This window comes from Mastigoproctus giganteus, chromosome 14 (genome assembly GCF_048544385.1).
Source record: "Mastigoproctus giganteus isolate SK-2022 chromosome 14, ASM4854438v1, whole genome shotgun sequence".
Classification (NCBI taxonomy): domain Eukaryota; kingdom Metazoa; phylum Arthropoda; class Arachnida; order Uropygi; family Thelyphonidae; genus Mastigoproctus; species Mastigoproctus giganteus.
In genome coordinates, this window is record NC_143588.1 from 51729566 (window position 1) to 51754338 (window position 24773).

Below are 24773 nucleotides of genomic sequence, written 5' to 3' on the forward strand. Positions count from 1 at the left end.
CGTGAAGAAACTTTGTTCTCTCTGGGTGCCGCATCAACTGACTGAAGAGCAGATGACACGACGTGTGACTTGGTGCCGGGAGATGTTAAAAGAGTTTGATAAGGGACAATCTCGGTATGTGAACAACATCGTGACAGGTGACGAGACTTGGCTGTACTATTACGATCTGCCGACCAAGGCTCAAAACAAAGTTTGGGTGTTTGATGATGACGACACACCCGTAATTGTCAGAAAATCCCAATCTGTAAAGAAGAAAATGATAGCTGTATTTTTCAAATCGAGTGGAATTGTGGAACGTGTCGTTTTGGACACGCAGAAGACAGTCACAGCTAAGTGGTATACTGAACAATGCCTGCCTAAAGTCATTGGATCTATGAAGAACCTGCGGCCAAAGTCAAGAATGGACACCTGGTACCTCTATCCCGATAATGCTCCAGCTCACCGCGGCAAAGCCTGCACCGAATATTTGACCACGACAGGACTGAAACTTCTCGAGCACCCTCCCTACTGTCCAGACCTTGCTCCCTGCGACTTTGCACTGTTCCCGCATGTGAAAATGAAGCTAAAAGGGAGGCGGTTTTCCAGTGATGAGGACCTTCTACGGGCTTGGGACAACGAGTGTGCTTTACTCCCTAGTGAAACTTGGCAGAACTGGTTTAAAGATTGGTTTCGGAGGATGGAGAGGTGTATTGAATGTAGAGGAAATTACTTTGAAAAAATTAAATAAACAAAGCTGTATTGCAAAACTTTCCTAGTACCCTTTGTACATGGTATAAAAAAACACCTGATACTGAGTTCCAGTAAACAGTGTTACTCTTGTTCTTCAGATGGGAAAGGCAGCGGACTTAAGCAAGTTTGACAAAAGCCAAATTATAATGACCGGGCGACTGGGACAGAGCATATCCGAAACGGCACGGCTAGTGAGTTGCTCACGGTCAGCCGTGGTTAATACCTACTGAAAGTGGTCCAAGGAGGAAAAATCCATGAACTGCTGGCGAAGTGTTGGACAACAATCGCTCATCGATGCTCGAGGTGAGCGAAGGCTCTCCCGAATGGTTCGTGGAAACAGAAGGGCCGCTGTGCAGCAACTCGGCTGTAATTGGAATGCTGATAATGGGAGTAATGTCGGACCCTGCTGAAAATGGGGCTACGTAGCCGCAGGCCACTCTGAGTGCCTGTGCTAACTATGGTTCACCGGCGACAGCGCTTACAATGGGCACACGAGCATCGAAACTGGACCTTGAGTGATTGGAAGGTCATCTGTTCAGATGAATCAAACGATTCCTGTTGCAGCATGTGAACGGCCTGCTACGTGTGCATTGTTTACCTGGGGAAGTGATGGTGCCTGGATGCACTGTCGGACGAAAAAAAGCCGGTGGCAGCAGTGTCATGCTTTTGGCGATGTTCTGCTGGTATACCCTGGGTCCAGTCATCCATGTGCCAGGCACTCTGATGTCTACTGCCTACCTAAACATCATTGCTGACCAGGTACACCCTTTCATGGCAACGGTCTTCCTCCTCTGGCAGTGCCGTCTTTCAGCAGGATAATGCACCATGCCACAACGCCCAGATTGTTCGAGACCGGTTCATGGAACATAAGAAAGACTTCCAGGTATTGCCCTGGCTTCCAAATTCCATAGCATGTGTAGTTTGTGTTCGAACACCAACTCTGATTGACAGCATCTCAACAAGACACATTTAGAAATCTTGTAGCGCCCATGCCTCGCCTGGTACGAGCTGTTTTGGCTGCACGAGGAGGACCAACATCATATTGGGTAGGTGGTCATAATGTTTTGGCTCATTGGTGTAAGACATAGCATGGATTAGTAAGGGGAAATCTTGTCTCACTAATTGGACTGAATACTACAATGTGGTCAAAAAGGAAATAAAAATAAAAATAATTTAGATATCATATACTTGGGTTTCAGGAAAGGTTTTGATACCATTCCACATAAAAGACTGCTGTACACAGTGGAGAAGTGTGCATCAAGCACAAGTTGCTCCTACGGATAAAGGGATGGTTGAGGACAGAAGACAGAGTAGAAATCAATGAACACTGCTCTTCATAGACTAATGTAATTAGTGGAGTCCCCCAGAGTTCGGTGTTGAGCCCAATGTTGTTTTCTATATTTATCAATCATATTGATGAAAGCATATCAGGCTTAATGTCCAAACTTGTAGCTGATACAACAGTAGGCTGCATCATTAATGACAGGAGTGATAGTATGCTACTGCAACAAGATCTAGAAAAGTTAGGTAGATGGGCTGAGAAATGGCAATTGAAGTTTAACACTGACAAATGCAAAGTACTGCATATGAGTAGCAGTAACCTGAGTAACGTACCGGCTAACGGTAGTAGAAAATGAAAATACCTCGGGGTAATTTTGCATTCAGAGTAATGCATACAGGCTGCCAGGGGAACTCGTGGGGTTTTGTCAATGATATACACCAGGGGTGACCAACTTAATTTATGATGTGCACTAATTTTTTCCTACAAAATGTGCCGCGATCTACCATCGCAAAAATTTCATTGCACAAGGTGCACAAATCAAGGGATGACTGTATATTTAAAATTCGTCGTGATCAACTAATTGGCCCCTGATATACACGAATTAAGAGGTGATTAACTATGAGGCAATGGTTAGGCCAGATCTTGAATAGAACACACAGGTCTCAAAGCTTCATTTTATTTTAAAAGGATGTAGAGCGGCTGCAACAAGTACAGAGAAGGACAACAAGATTGGTTAGGGGAACAAAGGAGTCCTCCCACCAAGAAAGGCTTTAGTACTGCAAACTGCAGCATACAGAAACTAGGCACCTGCACGGTGATCTGATCGAGGAGTTCAAGGTTTTGAATGGATCGGGCAAGCTCAATTTGATAGCATTCTGCCTCTTGTTCGGACTATGCTTAAGAGGGGGCATCAATTCAAATTGAGGAAGGAAAATTGCAGAACAGATGCACAGAAGTTTGCCATTAGCCAGCAGGTGGCTTCAGTGGCATATCCAAGTATCATCAGAAGAGGGAACATGGACCAGGTTTTTGAGATTTTTTTGTAGAATGCCTCCTGCATTAATCTTTAATTTCGAATTTTTGGTTAAGGGGGCATATGTCCCCTCTGTCCACCTGTGAATATGGCCCTGGGTGGTGGAACAAATTTTTCTTGTTGTGGAAGTTGGCAGCTTAAATAAACTCAAGGAACAGCTAGACAAACTACTGGAGGGAATGAATAGATTCAAAAGGTGTGTGTGCATTTTTTTTTGTTTCTTTTGACTAAAACTGTATATGCTTTCTTGCCTGCTTGCATCCTTTGCCACAAATAATGCCAAAGCTAACGAACACTGATATTCTTTATGGTATCTTAAAAAAAAAAAAAAAAAAAAAATATATATATATATATATATATATATATATCACACTTTCTGTACTTAATTTTCTATTTACAAGTTTGAATTACCATGTAAGTTATACAACAACTTTCCAATGTTGTAACTCTGCATGAGGTGAAGATGCAAATGCTTTAGCAATGGTGAGAAACAAACTGAGAGTGGAACTGAATCACCAGAAGGCAGAATGTCAAAACTGAAGAAAATTTGTTTGCAGACCATAAATAAATCCAGAGATTTAACTATTCCTTTCATGATAGCCCACTTTTTTAAAAAATTCTTAAATCTGGTTTAGATCTCATGCCTACTGAAATAAGCATAAGATAAGCATAACATAGTAAAAAACTCAATGTGTATTATCCTGTGCAATCTGGAAATAGAACCACTTGACTTTACATCCTGACCACTAGCAAATCCAGGAAAACTTAAAATACTACTGAAATCATTTGAACTGCACAATGTAATTGAATCAAAATGATTTTATCATTTTAAACTTACATGCTACTCGATATTTTTGCGGGAATTTCGTAACTTTCATTCGAAATTTAAATTCTTTAGTGATTTAAGTTTTTCAACAGTTTACTTTCTGCAATATTTTGACAACATAAATTCTGTAATACATTGTAAATTTAAATTTTGTAATCTTTCTAAAGATCGAATTTTACTTAAATTATGGTTGCTACAAGATCCACTAACTAACAATACAAATTCCTGGGTATCGTGACTCAAAGAGTGTGGACATTTCCAGTGTTAGTCACAACTTCCTCCTTTGTAAAGCCTGTAGTATATATTCTAAGGCAGGTCTAGTAGACAGTCCTAGCTCATCTCGTAATTCTTTTCTTTGCAACTGATGTAAGGAATGTACCAATCTCAAATTGCAACTTGGTACATTATGAGAAAAATTGATTCACTGAAAAAACGAGTGCTTGCCCTAGAAACAAATGAAACAGGGAGTGCACCAGACTCAAGTATCTCCCGGCCTGACAAGAGATGAAACCCTGATTTGGGTCAGAGAAAAGAATAGTCAAGTGCACAGTGCTCTGGTCGAAGGTGATCTAGTTTTATTGTCAGGGAAATGTGTAACATTTTTTTGTAAGAAAGAGAAGTGGTCCAGAACCAGAGTGTGTTTGCCAGGCAGGCACCTGGCTAACCCAGTCAGCACAATAAGAAGTTTTATATAACGAAAGCCAAGTGGATTAATTTGAAACAGGAGCAACACTTGATATTCCCAACAGATTGTGAGATTTCAAGGGAGGTAGAGGGAGCATTATTATAGATGTGGGGTTTGATTTGATTTGATTTGGTAGTTGTTGGCGCATCGGCGTCTGTGGCCATATTGCACCTCCCAAGGTTTTTGTAGTACTTTGATCCAAGCCCGAGGCGGGAATCGAACCCGCGACCTTTGGGTTGCCGGGCAGGTACTTTACCCACTCGGCTAGCCCGGTCGGCATAGATGTGGGGACTAACCATAATAAACACATGTGACCTGATCACATGTTGGATAAATATGGAGTATGCTGAAAAGATACCATGAGCTAGGTAACAATGTGTATGTCTCTCTCGAAGTTGATGGCATATACCCTGTAATCTTGAGGGAGGCTGCTGTTGTTGTTTAAGGGATTTAAGACACAAGGGCATCAAAGGCCAAGATGTGTCTTTACAGGTTTCCCCCCCCCCATGTATATCTTTTTTTTTTTTTTTTTTTTTTTTAGATTCGATTGTCAAAGTAGATTTGCTGAATAAAATTAAACAGTTCATCAAGATTTGCAGAGTTATCAGAAATCTGTTGATGGGTAAGTGGATTCTGATTACTGCACAGACTCTGAAAGCAAAGAAATCTGGAATTTCTGAATCGAGGGCATACCAAAAGGACGTGTCTCACTGTAAGCTGAACTTGGCATTGAAAACAGAGGGAGATTTTCATTAGCTAGTAGATGATAATGCGTAAGGTGAGTGTGGCCAATCCATAGACTGGCAAGCATTACTACTTCTCTGCGACTTTCCCTGATACTTGAGTTCCATATTTGTGGATTCGATTTTATTTCCTGCAGTTTATTATTGGTTTGATTTCTCCATATCTGGACCCATTCATCATCACTTGCTCTTATGACAACTAGTCTGAAATCAGTGTATGGAACAATCATTGGTTTTTTTTTGGCAGTTCTGTTGCTGACTTTGCTGCTTTGTCATTCCCTTCTATTCCAGAGTGTCCTGGAATCCGGCAAAGAGTTATTTCAGAGCGTTTTTTGACAGACTTTGATTACAAAGCCAATTTCTTGTAGAATTGGATGACGAGAATGAACTTTATCCTGTATTGCTATGATAGCACTGAGCGAATCAGAATATATTAGGACAGAAGATGATGATTGCAGACATATTTCATTTAACGAAAGCTGGATGGCATATAATTCTCCAGAAAGTATGCTGTACTCAAGTGGTAGGATCTTTGAAACTAGATGCAAAGGGAATACTGCTGCTGCACCTACATGAGAGTACGACTTAGAGCCATCAATATAGATTATGAGTTTCCCAGTGTGTTCTGTAGCATGGCTGGCATGTAGCTGTTGGATATTAAAAGATGGAATGGTGTTTTTTGACCAATGAGTGAAGTATAGATTAATGTCTATAGTGAAGTATAGATTAATGCCTATATCATTTCTATCCCAAGGAAGTAAAGGCACATTTCTACATTCTTCAATTTTATTGAGATCAAATTTCCTCTTCTGTGTTATTTCTTGAAGGTGCATCCCAGCAGGCCTGGGTTCATTAGGCTTGGATTCTTAGTGTTGCCCAAAGAGGTTGGCTGAGGTACACCCAAAAAAAGGATGATATGGTGAGCTTCTTATTTTGGCAGCATATTGGCAGAGTAGGCTTCATCTTCTAAGACACGTACAAGCTCTGAACTGGCGAGGTTCTGAAGGCATCTAGTGAAGATCGAAGGGCATTGTGTTGGATGGTGTTCAGAGATCGTAAAATGCTGAAGTATATACTATAGCTCCATAATCTAAACGTGACGGGATTAGAGCACAATATAAATTCAGTAATGACTGCCTGTCAGCACCCCAAGATGTTGAGGATGCTCCACAAAGGATGTTTAATTTCTGGAGGCATATAGTTCACAGCTAGGTTTATATTTTTGTGAAAAATTAGTTTGGTGCCTAAAATCAAACCCAACAGTCTTTATGTATTAAAACTAAAAGGGACATTTCTGTGACTTTCAGTTTTAATATAGGTTCCGGATGAACTGATCATAAGTTACAGAAGTGTATTGCTGTACTTTTCCCCTCGGTTAATCAATAGCCATTGCATTTTGTCCAAGTTTCAATTTTAGTTATTGCTAATTGTAGTTGTCTTTCGATGGTAGCCATTCTTGAGGATTGACAGGAAATAGCAAGATCGTCTGCATACATACATAGCAGTGGCATTACTCGAGACATCCCAGCCATCTCGAGTAATGACACTGATATTACTCGAGACAGCCCAGTATTACCAGTGGGTGTTACGGGGCTGTAAAGTCAAAAGTGTAGTGCTTAAAATAAATCCTTGAAGTATTCCTTCTTCTTGTGTGTGAATTGTGGACAGCTCATTATGGAACTGTATTTGAAAGGTCCTGAGATGAGAAAATTCTGAATGAAATGAGAAAGGTTACCTCTCAGTCCAAGGTTGTTTGTCTTGGATGATTCCATATCTCCAGGTGGTGTCATTTGCTTTGGTAATATTAAAAGTTATCATCACCATGTGTTGTTTTTATCAAATGCATTTCAAGCATGAGCTTCTACTTTAACGCAGACATCAGTTGTAGACCTGTTACAGAGGAAACCAAATTGGTGCAGCTTTATAGCATCTTGAGCATCAATAATCCATTCCTGTGAACCATCTTTTACATTATCTTTCCTAAACAGCTGGTCAAAAATATAGGACAATAACTGTTGGGGGGGGGAGTTTCTTTCCCAGGTTTTGCTGGGGGGTAACACTATCGACTGATGCCATGTATCAGGGTAAACATTCTCTTTAAAGATTCAGTTGTAAAATTTCAATAGTGTAGATTTTGAGTTGGAGTTGAGGTGGTGAAGCATTATGTAGAGGCGCCTCCGTAGCCAGGTGGGCAGGAGCAGCAGTGCGTAGCACACGCTTCTTGATTAGACTGGGGTTCGAGCCCGTGACCACCAAATACGGAGGATGTGGAAAGGTCAGGGAATGACCACCGCATATCCCAGGAGCAATATGGCCTTAGTTGCTAATGCTCCTAAAAACCAAAACAACAACAGCATTATGTAGTAAATGGCATCTGGTTCAGCAGAACTATTTTGGGAATTCTGGAGAGCTTTACTAAGTTCGGAAATAGTGAATGGAAGGTTATAAGGATATGATTAGTTTATATTGACGTTCATTTTACACTTTTCCATAGACGTTTTTTTGTGTCTAAATGAGTCTTCATAAGAGTCAGAGGATGAAGTGGTAGCAAACGTTTCAACTAATGCTTCTGCAACACCAGTCGGAGAAGAAATATCCATTTCTTTCCAAGACATGATTGGGGCGGAAGTTTGTTGATACTTTCCACTGAGGATATGGATCTTTCTCCAGTTTATTCTGGGGTCAGTGTTTCTGCAGATGGTAGAAGTGAATCGAATCCACACATCCTGTTTTGCTTTTCTTCAAATTCGGAGTGCTTCAGCTTTCTGATATTTATAGTTAATGAGGCATTACAGCATTTCGGCGAAAAAATTTTACAAGTGCTATTTTGTTTTCTTTTAGTTGCTTGTCCACCAAACATTATATCTTTGTTTGGTAATGTTTGCTTTTGGTATTGTGCTGGCAGCATCTCCAAGTAGTTCTCCCACTATATGCCTAGTGGCATTATTAACAGATTTAGTAAAGATCAAGTTTGTTTTGGTTTTTTTTTTTATTTTTTTTAGGAGCATTAGCAACTAAGGCCATATTGCTCCGGGGATATGCAGTGGTCATTTCCTGACCTTTCCACATCCTCCATATTTGGTGGTCATGGGCTCGAACCCCGGTCTAATCAAGAAAATGTGTGCTACGCACTGCTGCTCCTGCCCACCTGGCTACAGAGGCACCACGAGGATCAAGTGAATATCAAACTGGATTATTTTAGAAAACATTTCCCAGTTCGCTCAGTGAAAATTCCATGTAATTTGTTGGCTGGAGACATAGTTTGTATCCATCTGTATTTTGCAAATTATAGGATAGTGGTCACTGATGTGAAGATTAGTTAATACTGTCCAATCAAGGCTAGGATAAATGAATCAGGAACATATGGACAGGTCAAGAGTGGAACTTGATCGTGTAGGTAGGTGAACATATGTGTGTACCCCACATATGTTCACCTGCAATTCAGCAATGTTTAGCAATGTTAAGTGATGGTTGTCAAATCTAGTTTCGATTAACCGCCCTCTCTGATCCATGTTTGTGGAACACTACAAAGGATGATGAGCATTCAGATCACCAAGAAGGCATACAGGTTGGGGGCAGTTGATTTAATAAATCATCAAGTTCTGCATTGGAACACGAAAAGTTTGGTGGAATATAAATAGAGATAAGAGTGAAAGTAATGCCAAGAACAATGCGAACAGCTACTCCTTCTAGAATGGTGCAAAGCTGGATAGAATTGGATGGTACGTTTCTACAAACTAAAATTGCTACTACTCCTCTTGCTGGAAATTCAGAACATATCTTGAGAAGTGAGGAGTATAACTTGATGATAAATGTTTCCTGTAGACAAATGCTTGCAGGATCGTACCGGTGCATTATTTTAATTCATCTAGATTGCTTCTTATGGCTCTACATTTCCAATGAATGATTTTCTGCATTATTTGAGTGTAGGTTAGGTTAGGTGGATTGGTCTGATTGCTTTGCTTTCCCTCAATCCTCTTTATATTACTCTCGTTTTGAAAGGGCTGGATAAGCAATATCCATCTCATCTTCTGCATGTAGTAGGAGAACCGTATCTTCATTTATACAACTTCTCTTCAATTTCCATACTTTGATCAGTTAGTTTATTCTGGGTAGAATTTGCATTATTTTCCTTAGTTAAGTTCCTGATTTGGGGGCATTGTATTGTCTTGGTGCTGCTTGGTTGGCTTCGTATTAGCAGAATTTGATGTATTCTTTGTCTTTGTTGCAGTCAATATCTCAATCATTTGTGAGGAAAGATCTGGTCCATTGAGAAAGAGATATTTTAGGAGGAATTGTAATATTGGCCTGTGTTGAGAACTATAATGTTTTTGACCGCATCAGAATAAGATTTGGGTGGCATCACATTTAATATCTGCTTTTTTAATTCTTGGTATGAGACATTTTTCTCTACCTTCTACTTCAGTATTTTCTTTCCCATTTTCCCTGATTCACAAGTTCTGGAACATACAGGGTGAGTACCCTGGCAGTTGGTGCTGCTGCTCTACATTCAGTTTGCGAGTGGTCTGGAGCACCACACATGGGACAAATGGCCTCACCTTGCCATGTTGTTTGAGAATGACCAAACTTCAGACATTTAAAGCATCTGAGTGGATTTGGAATATATGGACTGATCTTACAGGAAAGGTAGCCACCTTTAACCGATGCAGGAAGATTCGGATTGTCGAAAGTAAGGATAACATTTATGGTAGGTGTAAGAATGCAATCCTGTTTGGTCATTATTCTTTTGGTACTGATGACATATTGTGCCTTAAGTTCTTCAGCAATTTCTTCATCAGGAACATTAAGGAGATCCTTGTGAACTGGGAAGACTTCCAAAGGTCGTTGCTTCAGGAGCTGTCTAGAATGACTGGGATGGAAGTTTCTATAAGATCTCCTGAGTGAAGTCATTTGACAATTTTGGATATACCTGCTGTAGCTTCTATGCTTTTCTGTACAAGAAATGGAGATAAGCTACTAAGAGATATCTTTGATATAGAGTGTAAAATTAAAAAAGCAGGCAGGTCATGCAAAGAATCATCTTTTTTTATTCTTTTTGCTCCAGATGACTCAAGTTCATGTGACCACATAGGCTCTACAGTCGGTGATATTAATGGATCCATACTTGCACCTTTTGGCCCTGAGTAATGAATTTATACTCAGGTTACCAGCCCAGGCATGTGGAGGCAGGAGAGGTGCCACCAGTGACCAAGCGATAAGAGATTACTGGTTAGTGAGTTAGAGAAAATATATATACACAAAAGAAAGGTGTCTTTCCTTTCTTGGTACAAAGCTTACTTCTTTATTTAGAAATGGCCAAAATTAAACAACTTTATAAAGGAAGGGTGTTAATCTCTATAAATAATCTGTCACTTACAGAAAAGACATTTTCAAATCACTATGATCACTCACTTGGCACTCGGGGCTGAGAGAGTGCATTCAACCATTGAAGTTAATTATGAAGGCATCTTTGGTCTCAGGGGAGATTCCTTTGGATTGCAGAAGTGCCTGCATATCACCAATACAAAAAATCGGGTTCTAAGAATGAAGTTGGTAACTTCAGACTGGTCGGTCTGACATGAAAAACCTTAGAGGCAATGATTAAGAGCACGATCCAGAATCATTTAGATAGATATAGCATTCTATAGGGCACACAAAATGGTTTTGTTAAGGGAAAATTATGTTTAACTAACTTGGTAGGCTATTTTAACACAGTTACCCCTGAGCTGGATTTGGGGGACAATTTCGACATAATTTATTTGGATTTTGGAAAAGCATTTGCCTCAGTCCCTCATGAGAGGTTGCTGTATAAGCTTGAACAGGTTAAGATTACTAGTAGGATTATAAGATGGATTGCTGGGTGGCTGAGGGGAAGAAAGCAGTGGGGGTTGTGATTAATGGATATTCTTTAAATTGGTGTAAGATCAGGTGTGGAGTCCCTCAAGGATCAGTTCTTTGAGCACTCTTTCTCATTTTCATAAATGAGATCGACGAAGGGATAGAAGGTGTGATGTCAAAATTTCCAGCTGACAAAGACTGGCAGAGTCGTTGATCAGTGCCAAGCAGCACTCCTGCAGGATGACTTGAACTGACTTCAGAGATGATCAAAGTGGTGGCAGCTATGCTTTAATGCTGCTAAATGCAAGGTCTTACACTTGGGAAATAGCAACCCACAAATAAATTGTACATTTTGTGAGGTTGAATTAAAGACAGTGGAGGAGAAAATCTTTTGGAAATATGTTTCCCGAGAAAAGTATCCAAATGTAAAAAAATGCAGTGAACTTTTAAATTCCTGTTTTGGTTCCACATATCTATGTGAATCGGCCTTTTTGTATTTGAAACAAACCAAGACGGAGAATCGCTCTACGGACTTGTACAGAGGACCCTTTACGGTTGGCCTTTTCACAGTATATCTCCCTTTTGAAAGCTTGGAAGATGACATGGAAACACAAACTTCCCATAAATTAAAAATTTAAATAAGTATGAATTTAAAATAAGAATTCTGAGTTGTATTGAATTTTAAAGTTTACAAACAACATTTTTCAATATGTGCTGATCCAGAGATGGGCAAATTGAATGGTGAAATCGACAGCAGGACAACTGTATGAAGAAAGATTCCAATTACTTGGATGGATAGAGAGCTTGGCAACCAGGCATCAGAGGTGACCTGATTGAGGTTCACACGGCTCTCAGCGCGATTAGTAAAATGAATGAAGGCGGAGTTCCCACTCTTATAAAGAATTCCAAAGCTAGGGGTCATAAATTCAAATTACAGGGCTTGAGGTTTAGATTAGATTGTAGGAATTTATCTTTTAGCCAGCAAGTCACTGATTGCTGGAACAATTTGCCCTTAAAAGAGGCAACATAAAAATATGTTCTACTTTCAAATTTACTGAAAATACAAGATATCATTAGATATCATTCGATATCAAAATATGTAACATGGATTTTATCAAATATATGCAAAAAAAGTTGATTATTATTGTGGAGGCTTTAACATGCATGTTCAATTATACTTTAATGTTTAACTGTTTTGTTCCTAATCAGTCTGACTCACTGGCTGGCCTTAAGATCCATTATATTTTGCAAACTATAAAAAAAAAAAAAAAAGTGTTTAATGATTTAAACCAAGAACCATAACACCCTCCTAACTTGTCCCTTAGTTTTTGGTTTTGATTTTATTGGCGCATCAGCTACTAAGACTATAATGCGCCAAGACCAACTTATCCCTTAGACGATGCATATTTGTTACTTGCTACTTAATTACAATCTATCCCAAAACTTTTCTCCAGACAATGTTACAATCAAGGTACGACTGAACCCTCGATTATCTACAGCTTTTTAATTAAAAAAGAGTTTTGCCTTCTGAATATGACTCTCATATTTTTTCTCAGAAATTATATCACTTGAAAAATAAAACTAATAAACTAACAATTGATGCCAATAGCCGTTTTCTCTTCAGTAATAAAAAACACTGTTCCTCTTGGAAACAGTGTTTCTATAATAAAAGGACTTTAGGCCAGGAAGAGGAAGGAATCTTATGATGGAAGATCGGGGGAATAAGCAGGATGTGGCAATATTTCAAACTCACATTCATGGGCACACCTCACTGCAGCATGAGGAATGTACAAGGGCATTATTATGGAACAAGTGAACACCTTTCAACAGCTTTCCTATCTTTAATAAAAGGACTTTAGGCCAGGAAGAGGAAGGAATCTTATGATGGAAGATCGGGGGAATAAGCAGGATGTGGCAATATTTCAAACTCACATTCGTGGGCACACCTCACTGCAGCATGAGGAATGTACAGAGGCATTATTATAGAGCAAGTGAACACCTTTCCTATCTTTTTTCTTATATAGCAGCATGTAGCTTTATGAGCAGGTTGGAATGATACTTCCCCTTCACAGTATAACCCTTTTGATGGTAATCCATTAGTATTACACTGACAGCATCACCTTGCCAGCACCTGGCTGCACCTTTGCTTTCAGGTAGGGTGGGGTGATTCCACATGCTTCCATTGTTTTGACTTTTATTTAGTTTGAGAACCATAATGAAGGATCCAGATTTTATCCACTGTGACTAGCCATGAAACCCCCCCCCCCATGATTTTCCTGAAACATCAAAAGCATTTCATGTGCACACTATGCCCTTTTCTTCTTCTGGTAAGAAATTAGAAGGCTGGGAACCCATCAAGCAAACACATTTCTCATATGTAACTGTTAATGGATGATGTTCTCTACAGACCTTACACTAATTTGGAGCTTTGCAGCCAGTTCTTTGACACTAATACAGTGATCACCCAGGATCAATGCCTCAATTTTTTGTAGCACTCTCTCTTCTACTACAGCAGTTGCTAGGTGTCCTGCGATTTCCTCATAACGCATTGCGATTTTTAGACATCTGAACTGTTTATACCATAGTGCAACAACCCATTAACCTGGGCAGTCCTTTTGATAAACAGTGACAATTACTTTGTGGATTGTTTTAGGTGTTTTCCCTTGCAGAAAGAGAAACCGAATCACTGACCTTTATACCACTTTATCCATTGTGACACTTTACTTTGTTCAGCGCTGCAAAGAAAAAAAAAATGAACTGTCAGATTGAAACCAAAATTTGTGTTGTTGTACAGAGAGATTTCATGGTATCAAATAAAATAACTTATCTTTCTATCACGACTTCTGGATGAATGCCAATCTTTTTGACCCCCACCCTGTAAATTAGAATTAAACTTTCCCCTAATCCCCATCAAAAAGAGACTTCAGTTATAGGAACATCACTATCCTTTCAAAATAATCAAAGATGTAAAAACTCTCCTTACTGATTTAACCAGTCCAATTACTAATAAGGAACTTCTGGCCGAATATGCTAAGAAAACAAATAGACCAGTAAAACTTCTGTCCAATTTCTCTCTCCCTCCCTCCCTCCCTCCCTCTCTCTCTCTCTCTCTCTCTCTCTCTCTCTCTCTCTCTCTCTCTCTCTCTCTCTCTCTCTCTCTCATTTCAGTTAACATCATTTACTATTTAGTTCGTAAACCTAGTTTAATACTTATAGTGGTCGATTCCCTTATAATTGTTCATGCCTGTAACAGGACTGAGCAGCAAAGTCATTTTAAAGTACTTGCTTGTAGCTGTTGTACTATTTACAGGGTTTCTAATTATACATTTGGTATGATTTTTAGTTTTTGTAATATTCATCGTTGGCTTAAGTACTCTGTACTGACCTGATGCTATAAATGGATATTGACAGACTGATCAATAATGCAACACTTCACACACTGCATACACTATCAGAACTCTGCAGTGACTCCACTGTCAAAATCACAACAATATCTGTATAGCTCAGCCTTCTCACTTCATGACAGCAAGCACACCAATCTCCAATGTTACCAACAAGAACTAGGTAACAAAAGACTTATACAATTACTTTCAGAAATTGTCTCTGATATGTTAAGAAAATAAATAATTCTCATTTTCTTCACAATTGATGAAATCAAGGAGAATTTATAGGTAAAACATTTAAAATTATGACTTTAAAACCTTCTGAGACAGCTGGCTTACTTCAACTACTCAACTACCTCAGTAGCAAAGAACAAAACTCCTCATTTTCAGTGGATAAGTACTGCATTATAGGGTCAAAACAAACAACTTAAATATATATTAAATTAAGAATACAAAAAAATCATAAATTTAAGAATATTTAATTGACTTTCATGTACTTTCTTGTCATATCCAATAAAAATATTGTTTGAAAAAGAAAATCTTAAAAGATAATCTTAAAAAGAATATTATATACCTCTGCGGTGGATCCAGGACCACGTTCTAAAAACTCCCCAACATTAATTTTAGTACTGAAGCTGAAGTTTTCACGAGAAATATCACTAATACCATGTTTAATCAAATACTGTAAAAAAAAGGAAAATAGTAATATATAAAATCCATATATCATATTCTTTTAGTACCAAAAAAATTAAACTATTTATCATTAACATAAACATTTACAGAAATAAAAATTTAAAGAAAAATCTATAAAACAATTTTCTGCTTCAGGATCTAAATTTATATCTGACAAAGCAACAGTTAGCACCAAGAAAACCAAAACACAAAACTAAAAAACTAAAAAGTTTTGTTTATCAAGTAATGTCTGCCATAATTACAGCTGTGAATTACAGGCTACAAAAACGAGATAAGTGTTGCCTTTTTATTTAATTATAATTGTTTTATATAACAATATAAAATAAGAATTATATAAAATATAATTGTTATTTTCTATTGTATTTTATACGTAGTCTTATAGTTATAGTTAATTTTTATAAAATTAAAATTAACTATAGTTAGAGTTAATTTTAATTCAGATGAAGGGTTTTAGAAGATTACTACTTAATATACGTAAAACCATTATTTTGTTCGAATCTTGCAGCCACTGTTTTTGTATAGTAGTAGGGAATTCAAATTTTTAATTGTGATAACTAGGTAGCTCTAACGTATAATTATGTAGCTTGTTATTTGTTATTTGGTTTTTAGGAGCATTAGCAACTAAGGCCATACTGCTCCGGGATATGTGGTGGTCATTCCCTGACCTTTCCGCATCCTCCATATTTGGTGGTGACGGGCTCGAACCCCGGTTTTTTAATCAAGAAGCGTGTGCTACGCACTGCTGCTCCTTCCCACCTGGCTACGGAGGCGCGCCTAATTATGTAGCATAATACACATCACTGCATTTAGGATTCTATTAGATAGTGTAGTATTGACAATTAATTAATTATATTTATTGATCTTATTAACTTAAAATATCATGCCCCAGACTAGAGCAGCAAAACAAAGGGCACAAAGTGGTGGAAGTGCTGTGACTCGGGGGGAGAACTGAGGGGGGCTATTATCCAATGCATCACAGACTAAAAAAAAAAATGTGCAACTTGTGAAATGTTTGCTGAACACTCTGGAAAAGAAGATGATACAGCCAAAGAGGATGTCTTTGTGTGTGTGCCAGATGCAGAGAGTGTATAGAATTTAGGCATCAACTCAGCGTTCCATTGGGCATCTATGAGAGCTTGAGGTGTAGGGTAGATGCCCTGGAAGAAATTAAATGAGGGGCCCATCAAGCTCTCAGCTGCCCAACTCAATGCCACAGCTCACTCCTGGGCATCAGACAGCACAGCAGCAATCTCCAAGGCAGAATGCGATGTTCACAAAGGAAGTAGTTATTGTTAGTGACTATTGTCAGGGAGACGAGGAATATGTTGTGTAAAAAAGGATAGATGGAACAGGACCAGGGTATGTCTGCCAGGGGCAAAAGTTGATGACGTTAATCATATATCATCTTTTAAGGGGAAAAAAGGTGATATGGTTGTACACGTTGACACTAATGATGTTAAGAGTAGGAGACCAGCAGAATTACTTAACAAGTACAGATCACTGTTGAAACAAAGCCGTGAATTAGGGCTGAATTTGAAAGTGTCTGCCCAGACACGATAGGAGGGAGTATATGATGAGAGCCTTGTCGATCAATTCGACCATGGAAAGATTGGACGAGGTTCAAGGGGTACAATTTTTTCAGCCTGGTCTGTACTTGTTAACAGGAGAGACTGCTTCTACAGGGACGGGATACACTTAAATAGAAACAGTGCAAGAATATTTGCTGATGCTGTTGAGGCAGTGTTAGGTGGGTCGGAAAACTACTAGCTGTATGTTTGTTATTTGATTTTTAGGAGCATTAGCAACTAAGGCCATATTGCTCCGGGATATGCAGTGGTCATTCCCTGACCTTTCCGCATCTTCCGTATTCGGTGGCGATGGGCTCGAACCCCGGTCTAATCAAGAAGTGTGTGCTATGCACTGCTGCTCCTTCCCACCTGGCTACGGAGGCGCCAAAATGATAACTTGGAGGGGGGGGGGGATACAAGGACTAATAGATTAACAGTAGACACTGGCAGAGGTGAAAGTGATTCTTGCATTGCTTCTATTGGAATGAGCAGCAGCCTGGAAAACAAGATACAGGATATTTCAGAGACTACTGGGAGTCATTGCGGTACAAATAAACACATCGGTTGTACTAGGGTAGCTAAGAGAACAGGAACAGCTGCATGTATACTTGTGTGTACACCAATTCTAGGAGTTTCGTAAATAAATTTGATGAATTTGAGGTATTGCTCAAAACATTAAAGGCAGATATTGTTGGGATATCAGAGATGTGGTGTTACACAAATATAAGGAATGCAGAACTGGAATTTGGGGAGTACAATGGGTACAGAAAGGATAGACAGGATACGAAGGGAGGAAGGGTTATGCTATTAGTTAAGAAACACACAAAATCCAAGGAAGTGAAGCCAGACGACATCGCTGGACAATGCAGTGTCGAGTCAGTTTGGTGTGACATAAGCACTGGTAGATCAAAATTGAGAGTAGGAGTGTGTTATAGGCCTAATGACTCTGATGAGTATAATAAGAAACTGTACAGGGAAATAGTGGGCCAGTAAATCAGAGAGTCTTATAATGGGGGATTTTAATTTCCTAGATATTTGGCTGGAATTTGTGGTTGGTCACTCAAACACCAGCAAGGCTTTTGTGGATTTATTGGATTATTGTTTTCTACATCAGCATGTTCAGGAGGCAACTAGAGGGAGTAATACTCTTAATCTGATTAATCAGTAGTGATTCTTCATGCATTAAGAATCTACAGATAAAGGAACCACTAGGTGGCAATGATCACAGTGTGCTGAAGTGGGATTAACTCAAAGAGGAAACAACCATCAAGGGTAAAGGGAAGGGTTTTTGCTTTCGTAAAGGCGACTATGGTGGTCAGACACAGTATTTAAATTCTATACAGTGGGACCAACTGATGATGTTACCACCAGCAAATTCAAAATGGGAAGCATTTAAAAAACTTATACTGGAAGCTACTAGGCTTTACATACCAACTAAGAAATACTGTCGAAGGTTTAGGCCTAAATGGATGTCAGATGACTAATGAGACATATGGCAGAAAAGAAAAATGCATGTGATACATACAAATTAATGGGTGACATGGAAACCTATGATAGATATAAGCTGGTCTGTAACCAAGTCACAAAGGAGATTAGGAAGGCAAAGGCAGATTATGAGAAATCCTTGGCAAAGGATGCAAAGAAAAACAGAAAAGAGTTCTTTACCTATTTAAACTCTAGAAGGATACGGATGAATCAGATTGGTCCACTGGATATTGAGGGCTCAACAGTTGAAGATCCTGCTCAGGTGTCTAACAAACTAAACGAGTATTTTGCATCTATATTCACACATGAGGAGTTATTCAGGAAGGGGGATGCCAGAGGTGAAGTAAACTCTGGCACTGAGCTAGATGATTTTGTAATAACTGAGAGGAAAGTGGAGGAGCAGCTGTTTAGGATAAACATAAAAAAGTACATGTTAGATACAAGTTGATCTGAAATCAAGTCACAAAAGAGGTTAGGCAGGCGAAGGCAGATTACGAGAAATCTTTGGCAAAGGATGCAAAGAAAAGCAGCAAAGAGTTCTTTACTTATGTAAACTCTAGAAGGAAGGGGATGAGTCTGATTGGTACACTTGATATCGGTGGTTCGACTGTTGATGATCCTGCTCAGATAGCAAACAAACGGAATGAGTATTTTGCATCTACATTCACACATGAGCAGTTATTAAGGTTTGAAAATTGCACAATACAAATGTTGGCAGGGTTGTTAATGACAGTAATGGCAGTGTGCTACTGAAACAGGATCTAGATAATTTGGGCAGATGGGCTAAGAAGTGGCAACTGAAGTTTAACCTTGAAAAAGGCAAAGTACTGATTATGGGTAGAAGTAACCCCAGAGAAACGTACCGACTGTGTGGTACTACACTTAAGGTGGTAGAAAATGAAAAAGACCTGGGAGTAATTGTGTAGTCAGATATTAAGTTTTCTGAGCAATGCAGACAGGCTGCCAGGGCAGGTCATGGGGTTATGTCAATGATATATAGGAATTTTGCTAGCAGGGAAAAGGAAGTGATTGTCCCTCTGTATAAGGAAATGGTCAAGCCATGCCTTCAGTACTGCGCACAGGTCTGGAGGCCTCATTTTAGGAAGGATGTAGATTTGCTTGAGTGTGTACAGAAGTTCCGCAAATTGCAGTGGCTGGAGACTAGGCACCTGCACGGTGATCTGATTGAGTTGTATAAGGCCTTCAATGGGTTGAGCACGCTGAATTCTGATGGGATTCTTCCACTTGTTCAGATTACGAACGGTCTAAGGTGGCATAAATTCAAATTAAGAAAAGACAGATGTAGAATAGATGTGCGGAAATTGGCCTTTAGCTAGCAGGTGATTAATTGCTGGAACAAACTTCCATCCATCGTTGTGTAAGTTGGATAGGTTAAACAAATTTAAGGAGGAACTGGACAGGCATTTAGAGGGAATGGTGTGATTTTTTTTTTTTTGGCTGATGCTGCATAAGCTCACACACTTGCTTTCTAGTATCACATGCCACTACTACTATTTAAAGATATAATTACTATCAGGAGTAAAGGAAAGGGTTTTTGCTTCTGTAAAGTTGAGTACAGTGGTCTCAGACAGTTTTTAAATTCTGTACAGTGTGATCAACTGATGATGTTACCAACAGTAAATTTTAAGTGGGAAGCATTCAAGGAATTAATCGCGGAAGCTACTAAAAGTTTCATACGTATTATGAAATATTATTCGAGGTTTAGGCCTAAATGGGTATAAAATGAACTAATGAGACTCTTGACAGAGAAGAAAAATGCATAGGATGCATATAAATTATCAAGCGACTCAGAAGCCTATGGCAGATATAAGCTAGTCAGTAATCAGGTCAGAAAGGAGGTTAGGCAGGCGATGGCAGATTACGAGAAATCCTTGGTAAAGGATGCTAAGAAAATCGGCAAGGATTTCTTTACTTATATAAACTCTAAAAGGAAGGGGATGAATCTGATTGGTCCACTTGATATTGATGGTTCGACTGTTGATGATCCTGCTCAGATAGCAAACAAACTGAATGAGTATTTTGCATCTACATTCACACATGAGGAGTTATTAAGGTTTGAAAATGGCAGAAGGTTATCAAATTGTAGCAGGGTGCTTAATGAATTTGTAATAACTGAGAGCTGTTGTTGTTATTATTTGGTTTTTAGGAGCATTAGCAACTAAGGCCATATTGCTCTGGGATATGCGGTGGTCATTCCCTGACTTTTCCGCATCCTCCGTATTTGGTGGTGACGGGCTCGAACACCAGTCTAATCAAGAATCGTGTGCTACGCACTGCTGTTCCTTCCCACCTGGCTACGGGGGCGCCTAATAACTGAGAGAAAAGTGGAGGAGAAATTGTTGAAGTTAAACATAAGAAAGGCAGCTGGGGTGGATAGGATCTATCCAGTTATATTACAGGAGGCGGCAAAGCAACTAAGCAAACCCTTAGCCATAATTATGAGAGCATCCTTGGACTCAGGGGAGGTCCTCACGGAGGTACTACACTTAAGGTGGTAGAAAATGAAAAAGACCTGGGAGTAATTGTGTAGTCAAATATTAAGTTTTCTGAGCAATGCAGACAGGCTGCCAGGTGTAAGATGTAAAATCTTACTAATATAATATTTTGTGGAGGAGGGAGATTTATTTAAAGTAAAACTTATAATATGGCAATATGGAGGAGCGAACCTTACAAGCCAAGCAATTAAATTAGACAACGTTTATGAAGGTCAGCCTTAAGCTTGACAAAGGCTAATGGCAAGGAAAGGGGTGTACTTCGGTTCCCAGCGCACAGGAGCATCCAAAACAATGGAAACTGGTTGCAACTGTTATTAGTAAAAGGTGTCAACTCTGGTAAACAATAGCGCGGTGGAACATGTGCTGTCGGGACATCTCTTTAATCGGTTACACCTGGACAGTGAAAACAGAACAAATGCTGGGAATTAGATATAAGACTGGCGGCTGGCTGTCGTGATGGCAAAGTTGTTAGATCGTGGGAAATTAGTCTGCCACAGTATGACTATAAGCCGCTGACTTCAAAGGTACTGACAGCCTGAGAAATTTTACAAAGTTCTCAAAATAAGAAGGGATAGGGCACTAAACGGACACCGTGAGAAAGATTAAAATTAGCTCTGAAGATACATACAGCTTGAGAAATTTTAAAGGACGAATAAGAAATAGGGAAAGTTGATAAAATGAATAAGATTGGTTATTAACTGAAAATTTGAGCGGATTTGACATATGTAGGCGGTACAGAAATTGAGATGAACAAAAAGTGAGTGAAGAGGGGGAGAGAGAGGAGACCCCGCAGTTGAGCATTAGGTGGATGGTTATGGAAATGAGTTAGGGGAAGACAAAGTGAGATTCTTGTGGGTGTTTGGGGAAACGAGTTAAGAATGACAAAGTCGAGATTCTTGTCAGAGTTGTAAAAATGAGTTAGAACAGACAGTTGGGTTTTTCGTCGATGTAGGTAAAAATGTGTTAGTAACATGTACAGTTGAGAGTTCTGTTGTAGTAGAAAATATGTGTCAGTTAACATTTGAGCGTTCGGTCGTGTTGGAAAAATGAGAAGGGTAGCGCCCTGAGAAGTTTTCTTCTGGAAAGAGTTTTAATAGTTGGAGCGGAAAAAGCGAGGGTAGCCCCTATGAGCTTTCTTCTTGTGAAAGGTTTTAATAAGGTGGAGAAAAAAAGAGCGAAAACTGCAGAATTAGTAGCTCGATGAAGGAGCGAAACTGCAGAATTAGTGGCTCGATGGAGGAGCGAAACTGCAGAATTAGTAGCTCGGTGGAGGAGCAAAATCCGCAGAATCAGTAGCTCGTGAAGGAGCGAAAACTCGGAATTAGTAGCTCAATGAGAAGGAAGGAAGCAGTGAATGGAAGATAGCCGAATAAAGTGGAGGAAGGATGCCAGATCCATGCAGCAAAGAGTTCCTGATAATTATCTATAGCAGTTCCAGGTGAAAGCAGATGAAGGAGAACCTCAGTGAGCCAAAAATGGAAGTTTGAAACCTCCCCGGAAAGGAAAGAAAAAAGATAATAGTAAGTAATGTAAGTTAACAAGGACTGTTAGGAAACAGTATAGTGATTAATTAAAATGAAAAAGAGTGGTAGCACTAGAAGTAAATTGATAGATAAATTATCTCTGAAGTAAATTATAGATATACAAACAGAGTTTAATTATTTAAAAAAGGCTATTGTAGAATGCAAGATAAACGAAAGATAAGTAATAGATTAGATTGTTGTCAAATGATTATATAATGTGTTTAGGAGGATAGTAAAGTTAATATGAGAAGGTTTTATAATGTTTTAAGGATAGATAATTGTATATAGTGATTGTATTAATGAAGAATTGTTGGTTCAAAGATAGATAATTGAATTATAATTGAACTAAATTCAATTAAATAATTGAATGTTTTAAGGATAAATAATTGAATATATAGTGTTTGTATTGATGAAGAATTGTTGGTTATAAGATAGATAAATGAATGGATAGTAAAGTTTATATGAGAAGGTTTATGTTTTAAGGATTATGTTTTAAGGATAGACAATTGAATATATAGTGTTTGTATTGATGAAGAATTGTTGGTCCAACTGAAGACTAATAACAAATAGAGACTTTAGGAAAGTTAAGATGGGTCTTCAGTGTATTGTAACAGAATGGAGAGAACACAGAGTATAATGATGAAAATAGAATATTGATTGTTAATATAAGAATAATATATGCAAGGTATCCTATATTTAACTTTGTATGCATATTACATGTTTTTTTTATTCAATTGCATATTATGTTTTATATATATATATATATATATATATATGTAAATAAACTTTGTTGCTTATTAAAAGGTGTTGTTTGTTATTCCTGAACACTCAGCCTGTCCGAGGGGAATTATAAATAATTAAGAAGTTCCCTTGAAACTGGAATTCTCCTGTAAAGTAAAGTCAGATGTGTAAGTGGGGAAATTAAAAAAGGTGGACAAACTCACATAAGGGAACTAAATAAATAAATAAAATAAAATTAAAATAAAATAATAAATATAAAATATATATATCATCAAAAGCTTTAAATTCCAACCCCCACACAGGGCAGGTCATGGGGTAATGTCAATGATATATAGGAATTTTGCTAGCAGGGAAAAGGAAGTGATTGTCCCTCTGTATAGGGAAATGGTCAAGCCATGCCTTCAGTACTGCGCACAGGTCTGGAGGCCTCATTTTAGGAAGGATGTAGATTTGCTTGAGCGTGTACAGAGAAGAGCAACAAGATTAGTGAGGGGAATGAAGGGATCCTCTTACCAAGAGAGGCTAAAGTTCTGCAAATTGCAGTGGCTGGAGACTAGGCACCTGCACGGTGAACTGATTGAGTTGTATAAGGCCTTCAATGGGTTGAGCACGCTGAATTCTGATGGGATCTTTCCACTTGCTGAGATTACAACCCTAGGGGGGCAAAATTTCAAATTAAGAAAAGACATGAATAAATAGATGTGCGGAGATTTGCCTGTAGTCAGCGGGTGGTTACTTGCTGGAACAAACTTCGTCTGCCATTTTGGAAGTTGATAGGTTAAATAAATTTAAGGAGGAACTGGAGAAACATTCCCTCTAAATGTTTATTTAGAGGGAATGGTTGTGTGAATTTTTTTTTTTTTTTTTTTTTTTAAAGCTGATACTGCATAAGCACATACACTTGCTTTCTTGCATCACATGCCACTACTATTATAAAACAGAACAATCTTTTGTATAATAAGATGTTCTTCCATATTTTTAGTTAATTTATATTTTTCTTTTATAATCACAATCAACACAAAGGGGGAGATCCAGTCCAAAGAGTAACTTTATTAATTTTTACTGTATGAGTTACATAACACAATTATAATTTTATAGTAGCAAAGTAAAAACATAATTCAAATTTTTTTTTAATTAATCCTATTATTAGAAAAAAAATTTAGCCTATAAGAAAAAAAATATCACGAAGAGAGTACACTAAATTTCAAATTTCTGCAAGGAATTATTAAGCTTAACATGAATTCAAATTGGTCTTTCATGGGGCTGAAGTGACACTCTGAATTGATGATATTCATCCTCACAATAAAAACTCACAAATGTACAGGGAGGCACAAAATAAATTGACAATTTAAAAAAAAAAAAAAAATCAACATTTTTTGTTCTTTATGGATTTGAAATTTGTGTTTATCTTACAGGTAACCCTTGGCGAATTTAATTATGGAGATATACAAACAGATTTTGTATATCTCCATAGCTCAGCAGACCAAAATTGTAACAATGTGCTTGGAAAATAATCGGTCAGTAGTTCTAACGCAACGAGCATATAGACAATTTTATAACGTTCGTGAGACACCGAGTAGTAACACAATTTACATTGCAGTGCGAAATTTTGAAGAAAGAGGAACTGCTGTTGATGCTAGACACACTGAAACACCTCGTAGTGGTCGATCAATGGAAAAGATCGCATGTGTATGGGAGAGTGTTGCATATCAACACTAAACATCGACC

General features: G+C 38.5%; 1 protein-coding gene across 1 annotated transcript in view; it reads right to left on the reverse strand.

Moving 5' to 3' along the window:
• The window catches only part of tou (bromodomain adjacent to zinc finger domain 2B toutatis), a 914913-nt gene that overhangs the window by 512501 nt on the left and 377639 nt on the right, over positions 1 to 24773 (reverse strand). The window contains 1 exon segment of the mRNA XM_090388865.1: positions 15094 to 15201. Coding sequence (XP_090244991.1) covers positions 15094 to 15201 — 108 coding nt within the window.